Consider the following 15370-nt stretch of genomic DNA (forward strand, 5'->3'; position numbering starts at 1 on the left):
CTTTCCGTCCATCCTATTGTTGACCGATTCATCAGATGAATATACAACATTTCCTCATCTTGTTTTTCAGCAGCACTCAAAAACATGAGCCTTAATGCAGTGGAAGCAAGTTAAATTATAGCAGTGTCACACTCCCCTTTTTGTGCTTTCTACTGCCAGCTAACCTTTGGGCACCTGACAGCACAAATGTTAGAAAATGAACGGTAAAGGAAATTCAAGTAAAACTAAATCGAAAGGGAAATGTCGGTCTCGGAAAGCTGGAATGTTGATAGAATGTTGGAATGGGATGGTGCACGTTCTCAGCGCGGCATGCGAATGCGGGACGACGCAACCCTTCGACGTGAATGTGGAACAAGAGCTGCTGCGCCCCCCTTCCCCCACCCACCATGTATGTCTTGGCCATGCGGAAGACTCCTCGTTGGCTTCGCCTCGCGCGTTCGTCAATGTACAGCTTCATTTAATGGTTTCATCGGGCGCCCAGGATGGAACGTTGGCACCATCTCCGTCGAAATGTCAGCTGGCGAGCTGGTGGCTCGAGGGGCCCGCCCTTTGATTTATTACGTGTGCATTTCTCCGTGCTGCTCTGCTGCAAAGAAATCCAAGAGCTGCGCCACGAGCGGTTCCCCTCCGCGGATCTAGGGCCAAGTGAAGTTCACATAATAAATGTGTAATGAAAGACATAGTGTGTTTAGGGGTTGAGGGGGGTGTCGTGAGATGCTTAAGTACGGCTTTGAATGTGGCTTTGCAACGCAGATGACTTTGTAAAAGCAAGGAAAATACATTAGTGGTGGACAAAAGGAGCAGCGTTGTACATGGCCGCTCGCAGCCTCTTACCGCAGCTGAATTCGGAATGGAATATATTAATGTTACGAACCCAGGCGTCGAGGGGTTAAATGATTATGAAAATAATAATCGTATAAATAATTCTAGTGAAAATATTAATTATGAGTAGGAAGAAGTGTGAATTATGCAATATAAAGTGGTCAGTGCATGCGTGACTTTTTGTTCTTTATCTAAGTTCTGATTTCTTTTTTTTTTTTTTTTTTTTTATGTTCACTGCTTTGTCAGTGTCGTTCAAGAGACTGAACACATCTGCTGTGCTGCGGCTTTAATGAGTTGTCTTGTATTATTATTTTCCCCACACGATGCAAGTGGGGTTACCGGTCTGCTTAACGTTTCATTTGACTGCATATTAAAAACTTCCGTCGTCACTCAGCGTCACGCATTTTCATCCGTTCTTTGACAGTTACCATTTCTATCTGTCTGGCTTCAAATTTTTCTGTCTGTCAACCTGTCCAACATTTTTCCGTCTGTCAGCCTGTCTGCCTCTCGGAGTTGGTTATGTCTTAACTGACACGTTATTGCATCCAGTTTGAACTTTTGGCTGTGATTTTTACCCTACCAAAATATTCAAGGTCGTAACGTTTCGAAAAAGCTATTTTATTTTATTCGACTATAAATGCAAATATTTAAAAAAAAGAAAAAAAAAAAAAAGCTCCGCATGCATTTATATTTCGAAATGTATGAATTTAAGACATTATAATGGATATATTTAGTGCCCGCCCCTGTATCAATGAACAACGATTCATAATGGAACTTTCATTAGGTGCAAGGATGTGTGTCAGATATTGTGTTGGGTATTGGATTTTTCCTTATAGTGGACCAGGTCATCCCTTTGAAATACGTTTCCTAAATCTATAATGCGTGCGAGTAGGCCTCGGCGACCGTCAAAGACTAATTAAAATGTGTTCTCTGCATCGATTGCAGTCTGCTTCATTTCCTGAGTGTGTAGATGGCTAAAAGATAACTGATTACAAAATAAAATTAAAAAAAAAAAGGATAGGAATAGCTTGGTTTTCTCGTGCAGACGCTGATGTGCATTTGTTTGCTGCCTTCGAAACATGTTTGAAGCATCATTCATCCATCATTAGTACCCTTCTGTCCAGTGCTGGTTGCGGTGGTCAAGAACCTATCCTGGAAACACTGTGTGTAAGGCAGGGTAAACCCTAGATGGGACGCCAGTCCATCAGAGGACGATCAGTCTCTCTCTCCCATGAATTAGTCACCAGTTCACCCAAAACACACTTTTTGGATCTTGGGAGGAAACGCACACGGACCAAAGTAAAACCTGAAAACTCCACGCAGGTCGAGCCGGGCTCCGCCCCGTGTCCGAACCCGGAGCTGTGAGCGGCTTGTCCCGCCCTCGCGTGGAGCAGTTCTTTTGCTTTCCGCCGGGCGCGTTACTGCCGCGGCACAGCGCTCCATCGCTCCAACGGCGCACGTTTTACGCACCTCCGCACTTCACGTTGGTGCCTTTTTAATTAGCTGAACATGGAGCAGGGTTGAATCTCCAGAAGTAATTTAAATAACAAATGAAATGCATTATTTATTTTGTTTCAAATTTGGCTGCTCTTTCCTACGAGGGACAGCTGGTAGCGTAGTGGTTAGAGCTGCTGCTTTTGGATCTAAAGGTTGCAGGTTTGACTCCCTCCTCGAGCAAGGTACTTGCCCTAAATTGCTCTAGTAAAAAAAAAAAAAAAAAAAAAAAAAATTACCCAGCTGCCTAAATGGTAAATAATTGTAAGTGTGTGCTGATTGTCACCTTAACATTGTAAGTTGCTTTGGAGAAAAGAGTCAACTAAATGAATAAATGTAAGTGTACTTATAGCTAGCGTGACTAGAAGTCAGTGTAAGGGGTGTGTCTTGCGGGTGCAGGTTTAATCGAGGTTTAAGGTTCAAAGCATTAATCTGCACCAATGGTTCTCCGCACTTTCCCCAGTATGCATGCTGGTTTTTGGAACATCACATCTTTTAATTAATTATGCTTGATTGAGCTGCTGATTGAAATCTGACTGTGATTCGACTTGCTGGCAGGTTGGGGTTCTTTTTAATTTATCCTCGACAAAAGATGTAGGGCTGCATCACACATTCTTAATTTCTTACAGAATTTATACACGGATGTCGACTTCGTCTCTTGATGTGCAAATGGACCAAATGAGCTACGGACACATCACGTAATCTTGCGCTACGTTAACGCTGCGACTTTGGACTCAAAGGCCTCGGTTCTAATCCCACCCCTGCTGCAGTACCCTTCATCAAGGTATACCGAATTTATGCTGTAAAATTGGCCCTGCTGTATAAATGGGGGAAAAAAAATACATAGTAACTGAGCGCTGTATCTGACTTTGGGAAAATATAAATGAAATTAAACTGCATAAAATCGTTATAGTAAAGAAAAGCAAGTGGTTGTTAGGTAGACTGACAGATATGCAGCTAAGCTTGATTTCTGCTAGTTTTTACAAATGTAGGAATTCAGGTAAACTCTGAGGACCCATTAAAATAAGTAATAAGTATAAGTTATTAGAATAAGTAATTTTATAGCAGTTTTTATCTTAGGCTAATTATTATTATTTTGCATAATAGGTTAGATGCCACCTTCTGCGGGGACCGAGTGAAGCTGCTGTGAGGTGCGAGTCCTCGGGCCATCGGACCTTCACCGCTGAGTGTCATTATGTGGATCGGGTCACAGCGAGGGAAGGTGGGGGGTTTGGGGGGGGTTACAGCGTTCATTTGTATGGCATGGCCCTCGCTGGGCCACCTTGCAGCACAGCTGTGCTCTTTGTTTCCCACTTAATCAGACCTGACATTGCAAGATGTACCTGAATTTCTGTAATTTTCCTCCATTTACCCACTTCTGCCTCGAGAGTTTGCTTGGACCGTTTGCCTCTTTGTTCCGTTTGCCGCTTGTTAGCTCTCATTTTATTTATTTATTTATTCTCCCCCCCCCCCGACGCTGATTCCGAGTTTCTTTTTCTTTATTGCCGTTCCCCATTCTGGGCCCAAAAATAGCGAGCTGTCATCGCAAAGCATTGTGCATTCATACCTTTCACCGGCCAAGTGGATGTAATGCAGAGACGCGACTGTGCTGGATGTGCCTTGTAATTGATGTATAACTTCATTGCTCAGATATAGCGCAGCCGCTGGGCGACATGGAAATGTACTGTCACGCAGACTGCAGTTTGCATTTTTATATAAATATTGTGCAAATACATTCTTTAATGGGTTTTTATTCAATTTAAATGTACGTATTTTACACGTTCAGTATGAGAAAGGCTACGGTGTTTGCTGTAGTCCAGATTTCGATAGGCATATTGGCTTTAGTTTCCATGATAATTATTATTCTACTGAATAATAATGGATCTGATGATGATGATGATGGAGCAGCACAGCAGGTAGCACTGGTGCCTCACTGCTCCAGGCCTGCGGGTGTGATCCACAGCCCTAAGACGTGTTTTACACGGACTGGTGACTCTAAATTAGTGTGTGTGTGTGTGTGTGTGTGTGTGTGTGTGTGATTGCAGCGCTGAACAAATGTTAATGTGCATGATGAATAGTAGTAGTGAGGATGGTGGTGATGATGTGTATTTGTTCACATGCATTAAGTTACCTGGAGCCTGCTTGAAAGAAGATGGAATCTTCTAGTCGCGTTGACTCATTTAATCCGTCTGTCAGAAGCGGAGAAGTCCTTTGTGAAGTTATTGTCGTCGCGCCGCAGTCGCGGGCATCGGCAGCGTGGAACAAGAGCTGCTGATGATGAAAAGGGCTCCTCATTCAGAGGCCTCCATTAAGCCCGGAGTAAGTTGTTGAGCCGCACAAAGCCGGCTTGCGGAGACGAGGGACCCGGCCTCCCGTAATTTAGCTGTTGACATTTAGAATTAGTGTACGTAATTATTACAGTCCTGCGGAGCTGCATTCAGATCAGGAGGCTTTTTGACGGTACCGTGTTTGTTTCATCTTTCTGCAGAACTTGTCTTTTTGGGGGAGCCGTAAACTTGCCTCGTCCAGTTTGTCCCGAAATCCGGGCCGCTTCGGTGCTTCGCACTTGTACAAAGGAGTCGATACCACATCCAGGCCATGCCTCTTTCTTTCTTTTTCTTTCTTTATTTCTTTCTCTCGTCCCTCCCCCACATTCTGAGCCCTTGTCACTGTAAGGAAGTGATGGCGATCCCCGAGGTTAATTGCTTTTGCTAATGCTATCAATGCCACGTCCAGAAATAGCACCCAGAAATAGCTGAGTGCACAGAAGCAGCCTCCCGAGCGCTTCTAAGTTTACTTGTATCAAGACCAGGAAGCGTGACGCACATGTCCTGCGTGAATGCTTTTCCAGCGTTCGTGCGAATGCTGAATATCACGTATGTTTGCGTGTTTTTGTTTTTTTTTTTTTTTTTTTGGGGAATCTCAGGAGCACAAAAGCTGAGGGCTCTGGAATCCGACCAGGTCACCATGTGGTCCTGATACCATGTAAACCAAGTGGAAATGTCCATACCAGCTCGAGCGGCATTCAGGTGAATTTATTTGCTACTTTTATTCTGACTTCTAAGGCACTTTTTTTTTGTGCCTTTGAGTCGATTCTGGTGTAGAGGGGAGGCTACAAGGTCGGAAAACACTCTATGGGGAAAGAAAAAGGTGGAATTCATGTTGTGTCTGAATTTGAAGTGTATCCGCTAATCGCAGTTTACCAGGCTGTGTGAGCCTTGGTCCGCCTCACGCAGCTACTGTGAGAACGTTTGTATGTGGAGCGGTGTAGCAGCTAAGGGTATAGATTTTTAACCGGAAGGGTGTTGGTTCAAACCCCGCTCTCCTTTACTACCCTTGAGCATGGCACTTACTGTACTCTGAACTACTATGGTAAAAACAGCCAGCTATCAGTTGCTTTAAAGACAATTATCGGTCGAAAAACAAATTATTAATTATATTGTGTAGTCTAAGATTGGAAGGTAAGGATTTTTTTTAAAAGCATTGTTTCTGGGAACTGCAAACAACAAACTGACTTTTTTATAACCATCCCTTAAACCGAATAGTAGGAAGTACGGCATCCACTCCGTTTAATTTTTGGTATTAAGTTTGAATTTATTTTTTCCGTAATTGCTTGACATTTCTGTCATATGAATAGAAAAGTTTGAGTCGGTTTGAGTGTACTCTGTTGTCAACGAAGTCATCAGTTCTTTGGAAAATCTGATAATCCTGAAATCTCAGTAATGAACAAAATGGATGAAGTTGCCCTTCCATGTCTAAAGTTGGAGAACGCATTTCACCGTTAATCAGAATGAATCATATGCACACTGAACAGTTAATCTACAAAATCTCATCTTTTTCCCTGTTTTTTTTAGGATGGCCTGAGCCTCCTACGTGCATTTGAAAAATGCACGTCAGATGCATTCCCTGTATTCTGTGCAGTTTTTGCGCTGGATGTGTATTGTGCACAGCGCAACGTAAACCTGAGCACGTATCGATAAACACGGTGGGGGGGTGGAGAAGTCGAGCTTGTTCTTCTCGCCACCGAGATTGCCCTGGGTAATTGCTTACACTCGGAGGAGAATCACCTTTTTAACAGCGCTTCTGTAAACTCTCCGGGGAGATATCCCAGCACTGCTGTCTAAAGCTTTATCCAAAGGCATTTGTCACTTCTTCGAACACTGCTTAGTCTTTCTGGGAGTAAATTAAAAAAAAAAAAAAAAAAAAAGTTCTCAATGCCATCATGCAGCTGTAATGCAAACTATCTTTAATCCACTTGATGAATATGCAACTACTTCCAAGTGGGTGATAACCTTATCGCGCACGTTAAATTGCGGCCAAACTCAAATGCGTGCTTTTCGGAAAGGTAAACTTTCATAGTCGATAACCTCCAGGGGAAAGTGGCATTCCAGCCCTCGGACTTGGACACGCTGCGGTCTTGGAGCTCAGGGCTGTATGCTAAAGCCCCAGGCCCCCCGTTGACATTTAGTGCTTATGACATCTGTTTGTTCCCTTTATTGGAAGGGGAGGGAGGGAGGGAGGGAAGGAGGGGGGCGCGCGCACAGTTTGTGCGCATCGGGGTCGAGAACCTCTCATTGTGTTGCAAATGAACCTGGAGTGAGACACTGCTTATGACCCCCCTGCCAATCATCCTCAACACACTTATCGAGGTCCTCCTTCCGTTCCATCGCACGAGCCGCATTACGGGGAATTGGATGCGAGAGGCTGAAGGAGATTAGATGAAGTTCCGTAATTCCACACTTTAGGCGGGAATGATTCTGACCAGTTATTTATTTCTGCATATCCTAAACAGGGTTATTATTTATATATGATTTTGTGAAATGGACTAGTGAGATTCCTCCCCCCCCCTGCCCCCATGGTAGGTGAAAGTACATTTTTATGACTCTAATGTGACCTTTGCGATCTGGTGGGGTAGCATCTCTGAGGAGGACAGAAATCAGTGTGGATGACATGTCTCGATTTATTGTAACTGGCCAGACAGAGCGAAGCAAAACTGGTAGTGCAGTGGTTAGAGCGGCTGCCTTTGGCCCTGAAGGTTGCAGGTTTGAATTCCACCTCCAGTTGTCGTACCCTTGAGCAAGGTACTTGGCCTAACTTGCTCCTGTGAAATTACCCAGCTAAATAAGCAGGTAAATAATTGTAAGTAGCTTAACAATGTAACTTGCTGTGGAGAAAATGAAGTAAGTTAATACATTTAATTCTATGTATGCTTGTAAGCAGCGAAATACTGACATCGGTCAGTATTTCCTAAGTCTGACCTTCTAAAGGAGCTCGGGACTCCACAGCAGCCCCATATCATAGTCTCCAAAACACAATATTGATTCTAAGTGCCTGAGATAAACCATAACAAATATGTTCTCTGAATTTTATAGTTCTAAGTAGCGACAGTCCATGTGTACTTTGAAGAGTAATGTGCGTATTTTTTCCGTGTTGTCTGATTAGTTTAACTAAGCAGTGTTCTTAGTCGTTACCTTCCAAGTTACAACTTGTTGAGTTACTCATTTTCTGTAGTACAAATGTTCATTTGTTTTTCTAATTGCATTTTCTTAACACATGTTTTGTAAATTGCCTGTAGCAGCGTGAGTGTAATCTCTATCTGCTCGCCAAGTCTTAGTTTTTATTTTTTGTTTATTATAGCCAGAGCCAAGGTTTTTGCACAACTTAACGTTTAAGTAGACCAAGTTACATTTGTATGAAGCTTTTATTGATTTTTATTTTGGAGTAATAGACTTTGGAGTTATGAACAAAGTGAGTTATGAACAGCCAATCTTGTCCCAATGTGTTTAATTAAAGGAGCCAGTGCAATGTAAGTACAAAGTTTTAAGCCAGGATTTGTTTTTTGTAATTATCACAAGTAATTTTTTTTTTTCCTTGAATCATACATGACTAATGTGGCAGCGGAACAATGTGGCAACTTAATCAGTGGCACAGGAGAGTAATGGTGTTAGAGAATGTGGTTGTGGTGGGCTGTGCACTTGTACAAATTGTTTTCCGCTGGCTCTTTAGTGCACGGCCATTAAGACCTACACTCCCATTTATTTGGCTTCTCAGAGACCCAGAGCAGATCCATGATTTAACCAGGAACTTGTTCTTTTAGGCACTAATTAGGCCTCAGGAATGAAGACGAAAGAGGCCTCACATTCACCGACTTTGAACAATTTATTCATTAGTCGCAGTGATTTTAGCGAATTGTGCACGAACCCACGGGAAAACTGTCAAATTGTCATAAACCATTATTTTATCCATCGTCTCTGTGAGACTGATCAAGTTTCAGATACGGTGACTCATTAACAAAAAAAATGAGCCAAATGCGTACTGGAAGTTGTCTGAACTTACTTTGCCGCTATCTTCGAAGCAGGCTTGTCCGTGGGGGGTCTGGGTGGAAACACGTGGTGCGACTCCGCCGATCGTCCGTGGAAGGTGCTGGATGCTACTTCATTCTGTCTTTGCTCACATGCAAGGGGGAGATAAGAGAAAATTAGTCTTTACACAGCACTCCATTTAAGCTCAAATGATGGATTACCATACTTCTGTTTATTAAAAAAAAACTCCCTTTAACAGTTCCACACATTTGATAAATATTGGCCTGTGTAAGTAAATATTAATGTAATAAATGGAGTTTTTCAATTTTCGGTTTCACTGATGACATAGTGGCAGAGGGAGTCGTGCCGGTACCTCACAGCTGCAGGGGTGTGGCGTGGGTTTGGATCCAGCTCAGGCTGTGTGCCGTTTGCATCATCTCTACAGGTTTATATGGGTTTCCTCCAGTTTCTTCCCACAGTAGAGACATGTTTCAGAGGATCAGTGACTAAATTGCCTGTGTTGAGTGAGTGGGTCCGTCCTGGGTGTGTCCCCTCCCCCTCCAGCCTTACGCCCTGTCTTGCCAGGTTAGGCTCCAGTTCACTGCAACCCCGCTCGGGACAAGCAGCTTCTGTGTGTGTGTGTGTGTGTGTGTGTGTGTGTGTGTGTGTGTGTGTGTGTGTGTGTGTGTGTGTGTGTGTGTGTGTTTTGCCCTGTGATGGAGTGGCATCTCCTCCAGGGTGTACCCTGCTTCACACCCTCTGTTTGCAAGCTGGGCCCTGCACTGGAGAAGCAGCCATTGATAACGGACAGATTGGGAGGCAGAGCAGTGATTTCACAGTTCTACCTATGTTTTAAACGCTGAGCCTTGTGTTTCAATAAGTGCTGCGTTTGTGAATTTGCCTGCGAGGATTAATAAAGTCCCGTGTTTTCATACATATTGCTTGCATTTTTTTTTCTGTGTTGATTACTGCATGATTGCAGTTGATATTTATAGTCGCTGTTCTACTGGAAAATGCTGAGAGACAATCAATGCAGGTGAAGACAAATTTCATCCCCATAACTACTTATAATCAAGGTAAAATAGAGTGGATACGAATAAGTGAACAACTGAAAAAGTATTTCTGACTGCTCAGTACCACGCAGGCAATGAGATCCCTACCCTCCTAAGAGTGGGAGGACTCATTACAGAGCTGCTGAAGGTGTTCCTCTGTTTGGCCAAGGTGACATGCTGAGGGTGAGAGTCATTGTCCATGATGTCCCTCTCTGCACCACTTCCTCCAGCGACTCCAGCTAATCTCCCAGGACTGAGGCAGCCTTGCTCATTAGTTTATTCCCACTGCTGGTATCACCTGTAGCAGTGCCATTTCCCCAGCATGCATCTGCCTGGAAGACTAGACCCGCAACAACAGGCTGGCAGAACATCTGCAGCAGTCACCTGCATACTCCAAAAGACCTGAGCCTTTGCACAAAGTAAAGTTGACTTTGTTCCTTCTTGTACAGAGCTTCAGTGTTGCAGGTCGCCTCCAGCCCGTCGTCCACTTCAACACCCAGGTGTTTGTATATGCCTGATACCTCCACTTGTTCTCCATCAACACATTAAATCCTTGGACCTCCTCGAGTCCACAGACATCATTCGTCTTTTCAGTGTTGAGCTGCCTTTTGTTCTGTTTGCAGTACTCAACAAAGTCCTTCGCAGAGCCTCTGTACTGACCGTCTTTACTATTCCTGATACCCCAACTGTTGCTTTTTCATCAGAGAACTTCTGTAGATAAACATAACTAAAGTCACAGGTGTATTGACTGAAGCTTCTTCCCCAGCAGCCCATGCTGTATGGTGTTGAATGTACTGGAGAACTCGAAGAACACAGTTCTTATAGTCTTCCCTTCTTGTCCAAGTGGGAGTAGGTTCTGTTCAGCAGGTAGATGACAACATCCCCGGCGTGGTCCTGGTAGGAAAAACTAGAGCGGTTCCAGTTTAGCCCTGATTAGGGGTTTGAGGTGTGCCGAGACCAGCCTTTGTTTAATGTCAGTTTTTGACATTGCACATACAGTATACAGATAAAGGTGAACTTTTACTGACTGTAAATACACATCTGCTTCATGTCTTCATGCACTATGATGTCAACTGTAGTGTGCAAGAGTTGCGAAGGCGCCCATAGACCTTGTTTCGGCGCAGTTGAGACGATCCCGGCAGCTGTCTAGATGAAGCCGTGCAACTCACTGAGGACACTTCCCGGCCTCATCCCAGCAACTCCTTCTGCCACTTTTGATGTCTGAAACTCCGAGAACTACAGACACAGCGCAGAACCTTTCATTCCTACTTTGAGCGAGCAGATGGGTGCGAGATGTTGCTGGCAAATTCCCAGAATTAATAGGGAGAAAAAAATCAGGTGTACTTGCCTATTTTTAATTTAAACTGAATTCTGAAAGTGAGAGCTGCTGTTGTCAGCCACGCAGTTTTTACGTAGTAGGGTTAAACACCCTTATTTTCCAAATCTGACAATTTGCAGTCATTGTCTGTGCAGAATTTCTGTGTTTGACACTTGTATGTATGTGTGTACGTACGTCTGTATGTACAGTCTAATTAGCTGCGCACAAACTTTAAATTTGATTGTAGATATGGAACAATTTTGGCATTGCTTCAACGCAGCAGAAACATTTTTATTCTTTTGACAGTAATTACTGGCTAATATGTGGCCCTTAAAGTATCTTCCCCTCAAACATTTCTCTTTGAAACAAATGGTAATTATACTTGAATCTCTAATTTCTTGAACTGAATTTATTGGCGAATATCTGCTCTTCTGTCGCAGATGATGTCCTTCTTTGAAGAACAGCGTTTGCGTCTAATTAATTAAATTTGGATTAGCTGAATAATTGCCATTAATGCTGGAGTATGTGAAAAGTAAACACTTTCAATAATACACCGCTTGCATTCATATTTAAATTTTGTGTCGAGCTTCGAGGTTAAATGAACTTTGTTTCATAATCAGCATGTCAACAACTAACTTATTAATTAACACAGATGTGGAAAGTGCTGCTCATGGAAATTGTTGCACATTCAACTAGTACTATTTGTTCCTTACTATAGAAAATAAAGATATCGTAACAACCCATGTTGCTGGGGAGTGTTATGCTTGAGCGAGAAAATCGGTTTATTGTAAATAGTTGAATTGTGGGTAAAATGGAATTATGTTCAACCGCTGTGGGGACTCACGGGGAATATAAGGGGATGAGTGCGTTGGCCAGTGGTGGGAAAAAAAGGAGGGGAAATCTGAGGGGTGTTAAACAGCCTGGGAAGGCTGGCTTGAGGTGTAGGCCCTTGAGGAAAAGGGGTCCTCATATCGAGGGCATTGTTTACTTGTGTCCGTGCCTGTACTTCTAGTTGTGTGCTGGCGTTGCAATAAACGTTCGAAATGAACGCTGTCCGCGTGTCTCCCTCGGCCTCATCCAAACCCAGAGCCGAGCATGCTGCAATATGAATGATTATCAGAAATGATTCCTGGGCTGCTTTTTTTTTTTTTTTTGTTTTTTTTTTTTTTTTAAACTGATGTTACAGCATTTGATAATCCATGTAGCTGATGTTTGAAATGAGTGGCGGAAGACCAAAGGTCATTGATGAAAAACAGGAGTAATTCTCTTAAATACAAACGCAGTTTGAGTGACAGGAATGAGACGATTCCAATACAGGTAGAGAACTGCAGAGGGAAAGTGCGGAGATAGTGAGTGTTCCCAACTGACTCATCCTTGGTGGATGAAGAGAGACGCAGCACATGGGAGGGATTTCTCCTCCTCCTCCTCCTCCTCACCACCACAGTCCCTGCACTCCGCTTTGTGCTCCACCGGTGACAGTAAGCTCTGCCTTTGGAGTCGCCCGTACAATAAACTTGTCAGAAGAGCCTTATGTAGCTTTTTCCCCCAGCCAAACCTCTCAAATTGATTTACACTGCAGTGTCACGCTTAGAGTTGACAGGAAATGTGTCATATTTTAAAAAAATTATTTAGGCTTGGCTGGTGGTTATTGTTGTCATATTCCTTTATTATTATTACAATTGCTATTTATTCATTAAGCTAATGCTTCTCTCTAAAGACGTTTACAGTATAATGTTTGTACATTAAGCTACTTATAATGATTTACACATTTATATTTCATGGTACATTTTTGATATACAGCATAATTCGAACCCCGATCCTTTGATTGGGGTTGACAGCTGCACTGTCGCTGTTTGCAGTCCATTATAGTCTTTCCTATTATGTATAACCATTTGGAATACAGTGGTACCCCGAGACCTGCCCATTCAACTTAACACGGAGTCTCATTTACATTTATTAATTTATCTGATACGTTTCTCCAGACTGACTTAATGTTAGTCTACCTACAACTATTTACCCATTTGTACAACTAGGTAATGCTCCTGGGGCAATTTAGGGTAAGTCCGTATGTAACCACTACAGTACCAGCTGTCCCCATTTAATACCCTGCTTCAGCTTACGAGGCAGTACTTTGCATTGCCGAAGCTCGCATTTGAATTTCACGTACCTGCCGACAGCCGAGTGGCGGGAGATCTTCTTTGCTCTTACAGTTTGGTTACCACTGCATTAAGTTCTCAACCTCCGTAACTGCTCATTTGCTTGTTTTACCTGTCATAACCCCGGTTTAGTGACTCTTTACTCATCTGCATAGTTTTCGTGTCCTTTGTCTTTAGTGCATTACAGACTGCGGTATTACAGCAGATTGGATCCCGTGACAGGGATCTTCAGTAATTCTTTTTTTATTAAAACTGTTAATGTCCAAAACTGTGTGTGTGTGTGTGTGTGTGTGTGTATTATATCTTTTTATTTTTTTTTTTTTTTTTTTAATACCTCTCCTGAAAATATGGCAATACCCAGACAGCATGGCATTGAAGAGGCCCAATCTCTGCTCACTACCTGCAATGCAGTGTGGAACGGCAGCTGTCTGCCCCAAAGAGAGACTCCGCAGCACACAGCGCCGCAAACTTGGAATAAACATGAGGAAGAACGTAGGAGAACATCACAGAATCAGGGTAAACTTGCTCTGTTATGTCCAAAACACAAAGAGAACTATTTATGCTACTTACCTGTAGCACCATCACAATACTGTATGTATTTTTTTTCTGTGAACATTTTTTTTTTTTTAATGTACAGTATGTAACGGCTCTGAAGAAGCTGAGAAGACGTAGGCAAACCTCCTAACAGCACAATACAATCCCACAGCGGTTGAACACGATTCCATTTTACCCGCAATTCAACTATTTACAATGAACCCATTTTCCCGCTCAAACTCCCAGTAACGCCGGTAGCTACAATACTTAATAATGGAAAACTCTTGTAATGACTGCCGAAGTCCAAGTTATCTATTCCGTTCGTTCGAAATAAATTTGGTTGTATTTTTGCATAAATTTGTGTTAATTTGGGGGCTCGGAAATGGGTAAAAACTAATGGTAATTTCATTTTAGGTTTGCGAGAATTCACCTTAGGAATCGTTCGTCAGGAGTATGTTACCTTTTAAAACGATAGTCATCAAGAAGTACCGTGTCTAAAGGCTCATGTAGTACAGGTTTATTCCAAAATTCATGATTTCTTAATCCGGTTATGAATGCCATCTTCGTTATGCTTTCCCGCAACTTTCTTCTAAATATGGTGATTTGTGCAATTAGACTTTTGATGTATTTATGCGGATTTGAAAGGAGAGACTAATGCATGTCTCGGATTCAAGTGCGTTTAAAAAAAAAAAAAAAAGTTTGCTTATATAATATGTTCTAATTGCATTATTAAATGCAGAGTGAATGTAAACAGCTTTTGACAAAACCAATTCACACTTTGCACATTCGTAATCCTCCCAAATCTGCATGTTGCCGGAAAGCAGAGCTATTGTTTGTCAGTTTTGGGAAACTATTGACTTTATTTCTCTGCTTAGCGACGCTCGCTTTATGAAGCCCTGTCTGCTCAGCGATGCTGTCAATAGCTGCGGCTTTGGCACATTACCGTGCATAAAATACTCAGCAATTCGATACCGTTTAATTTAGCGCTTATTCGAATACCCCGTGCCGTGTGAAACTTTTCAGCGCTAATCAGCCCACGGCGCAGCTGTTAAATGTGTGGGGAAAAATTTTGATGTGACGGCACCATCTTTTTCTTTTTTTTTTTTTTTTCTTTTTTTCTAACCATGCTTTGTGAAGCCTGCGAATTACTTGCTGCTGCATTATGTGGATATTTGAAGTACGGCCATTGTGCGACTTATCGGACCATACAGCCTTTTTTTTTTTTTTTTTTTTTCTTTTACAGACAATCTGCTGAGGATTGTGCTGTTTTGGTGCCTGGGCGTTCGGCAAGCGCCGCTTACTTTGCTCATCCTGCGTGAGACGCCACGTTTGTACCGAACGAACCGACTTCCTGTTCCCACAATAAGGGAAGGCGTTCAACGCACGCCGGCAAACGAACAATTCCGTAGCAGCCCGTATCTAAAATAATGTCCCTCCATCGAGATGACATTTTTTAATCATGCCTTGACTGCTTGTGTAACTGTCGAATTCACGCCCCTTGTTTCACGTGCGGTCTGCCGGCGTTGAGGATGACGGTGGAAAGATGATGTTGCTAAATAACACGCTGCTGTGTGTGTGTGTGTGTTGTGGACCGGAGCGATTCACACCGCTCTCGCCCCAACATTTCCGTGGCAATAATGTGGTGGAGCGAAGCGTCACGTAACGTGCGAAGGGCCCTTTGTGAGAGCAATG

General features: G+C 43.0%; 1 protein-coding gene across 4 annotated transcripts in view; it reads left to right on the top strand.

The window, feature by feature from the left end:
- The window catches only part of LOC108918055 (kelch-like protein 29), a 125283-nt gene that overhangs the window by 13212 nt on the left and 96701 nt on the right, over positions 1–15370 (top strand). The window contains exon 1 of one of the 4 annotated variants that reach the window (XM_029258235.1): positions 3446–3467. The exons of 2 other annotated variants lie outside the window; for them this stretch is intronic. Coding sequence is in view for 1 of the 2 variants with exons in the window: in XM_029258233.1 (XP_029114066.1) it covers positions 5317–5345 (29 nt within the window). In the remaining variant the exon portion in view is untranslated. Of the gene's footprint in view, positions 1–3445; positions 3468–5245; positions 5346–15370 lie in introns of those variants that run through there. One more of the 4 variants, XM_029258233.1, reaches the window with a different exon arrangement.

This window comes from Scleropages formosus, chromosome 15 (genome assembly GCF_900964775.1).
Source record: "Scleropages formosus chromosome 15, fSclFor1.1, whole genome shotgun sequence".
In the NCBI taxonomy this organism is placed as follows: domain Eukaryota; kingdom Metazoa; phylum Chordata; class Actinopteri; order Osteoglossiformes; family Osteoglossidae; genus Scleropages; species Scleropages formosus.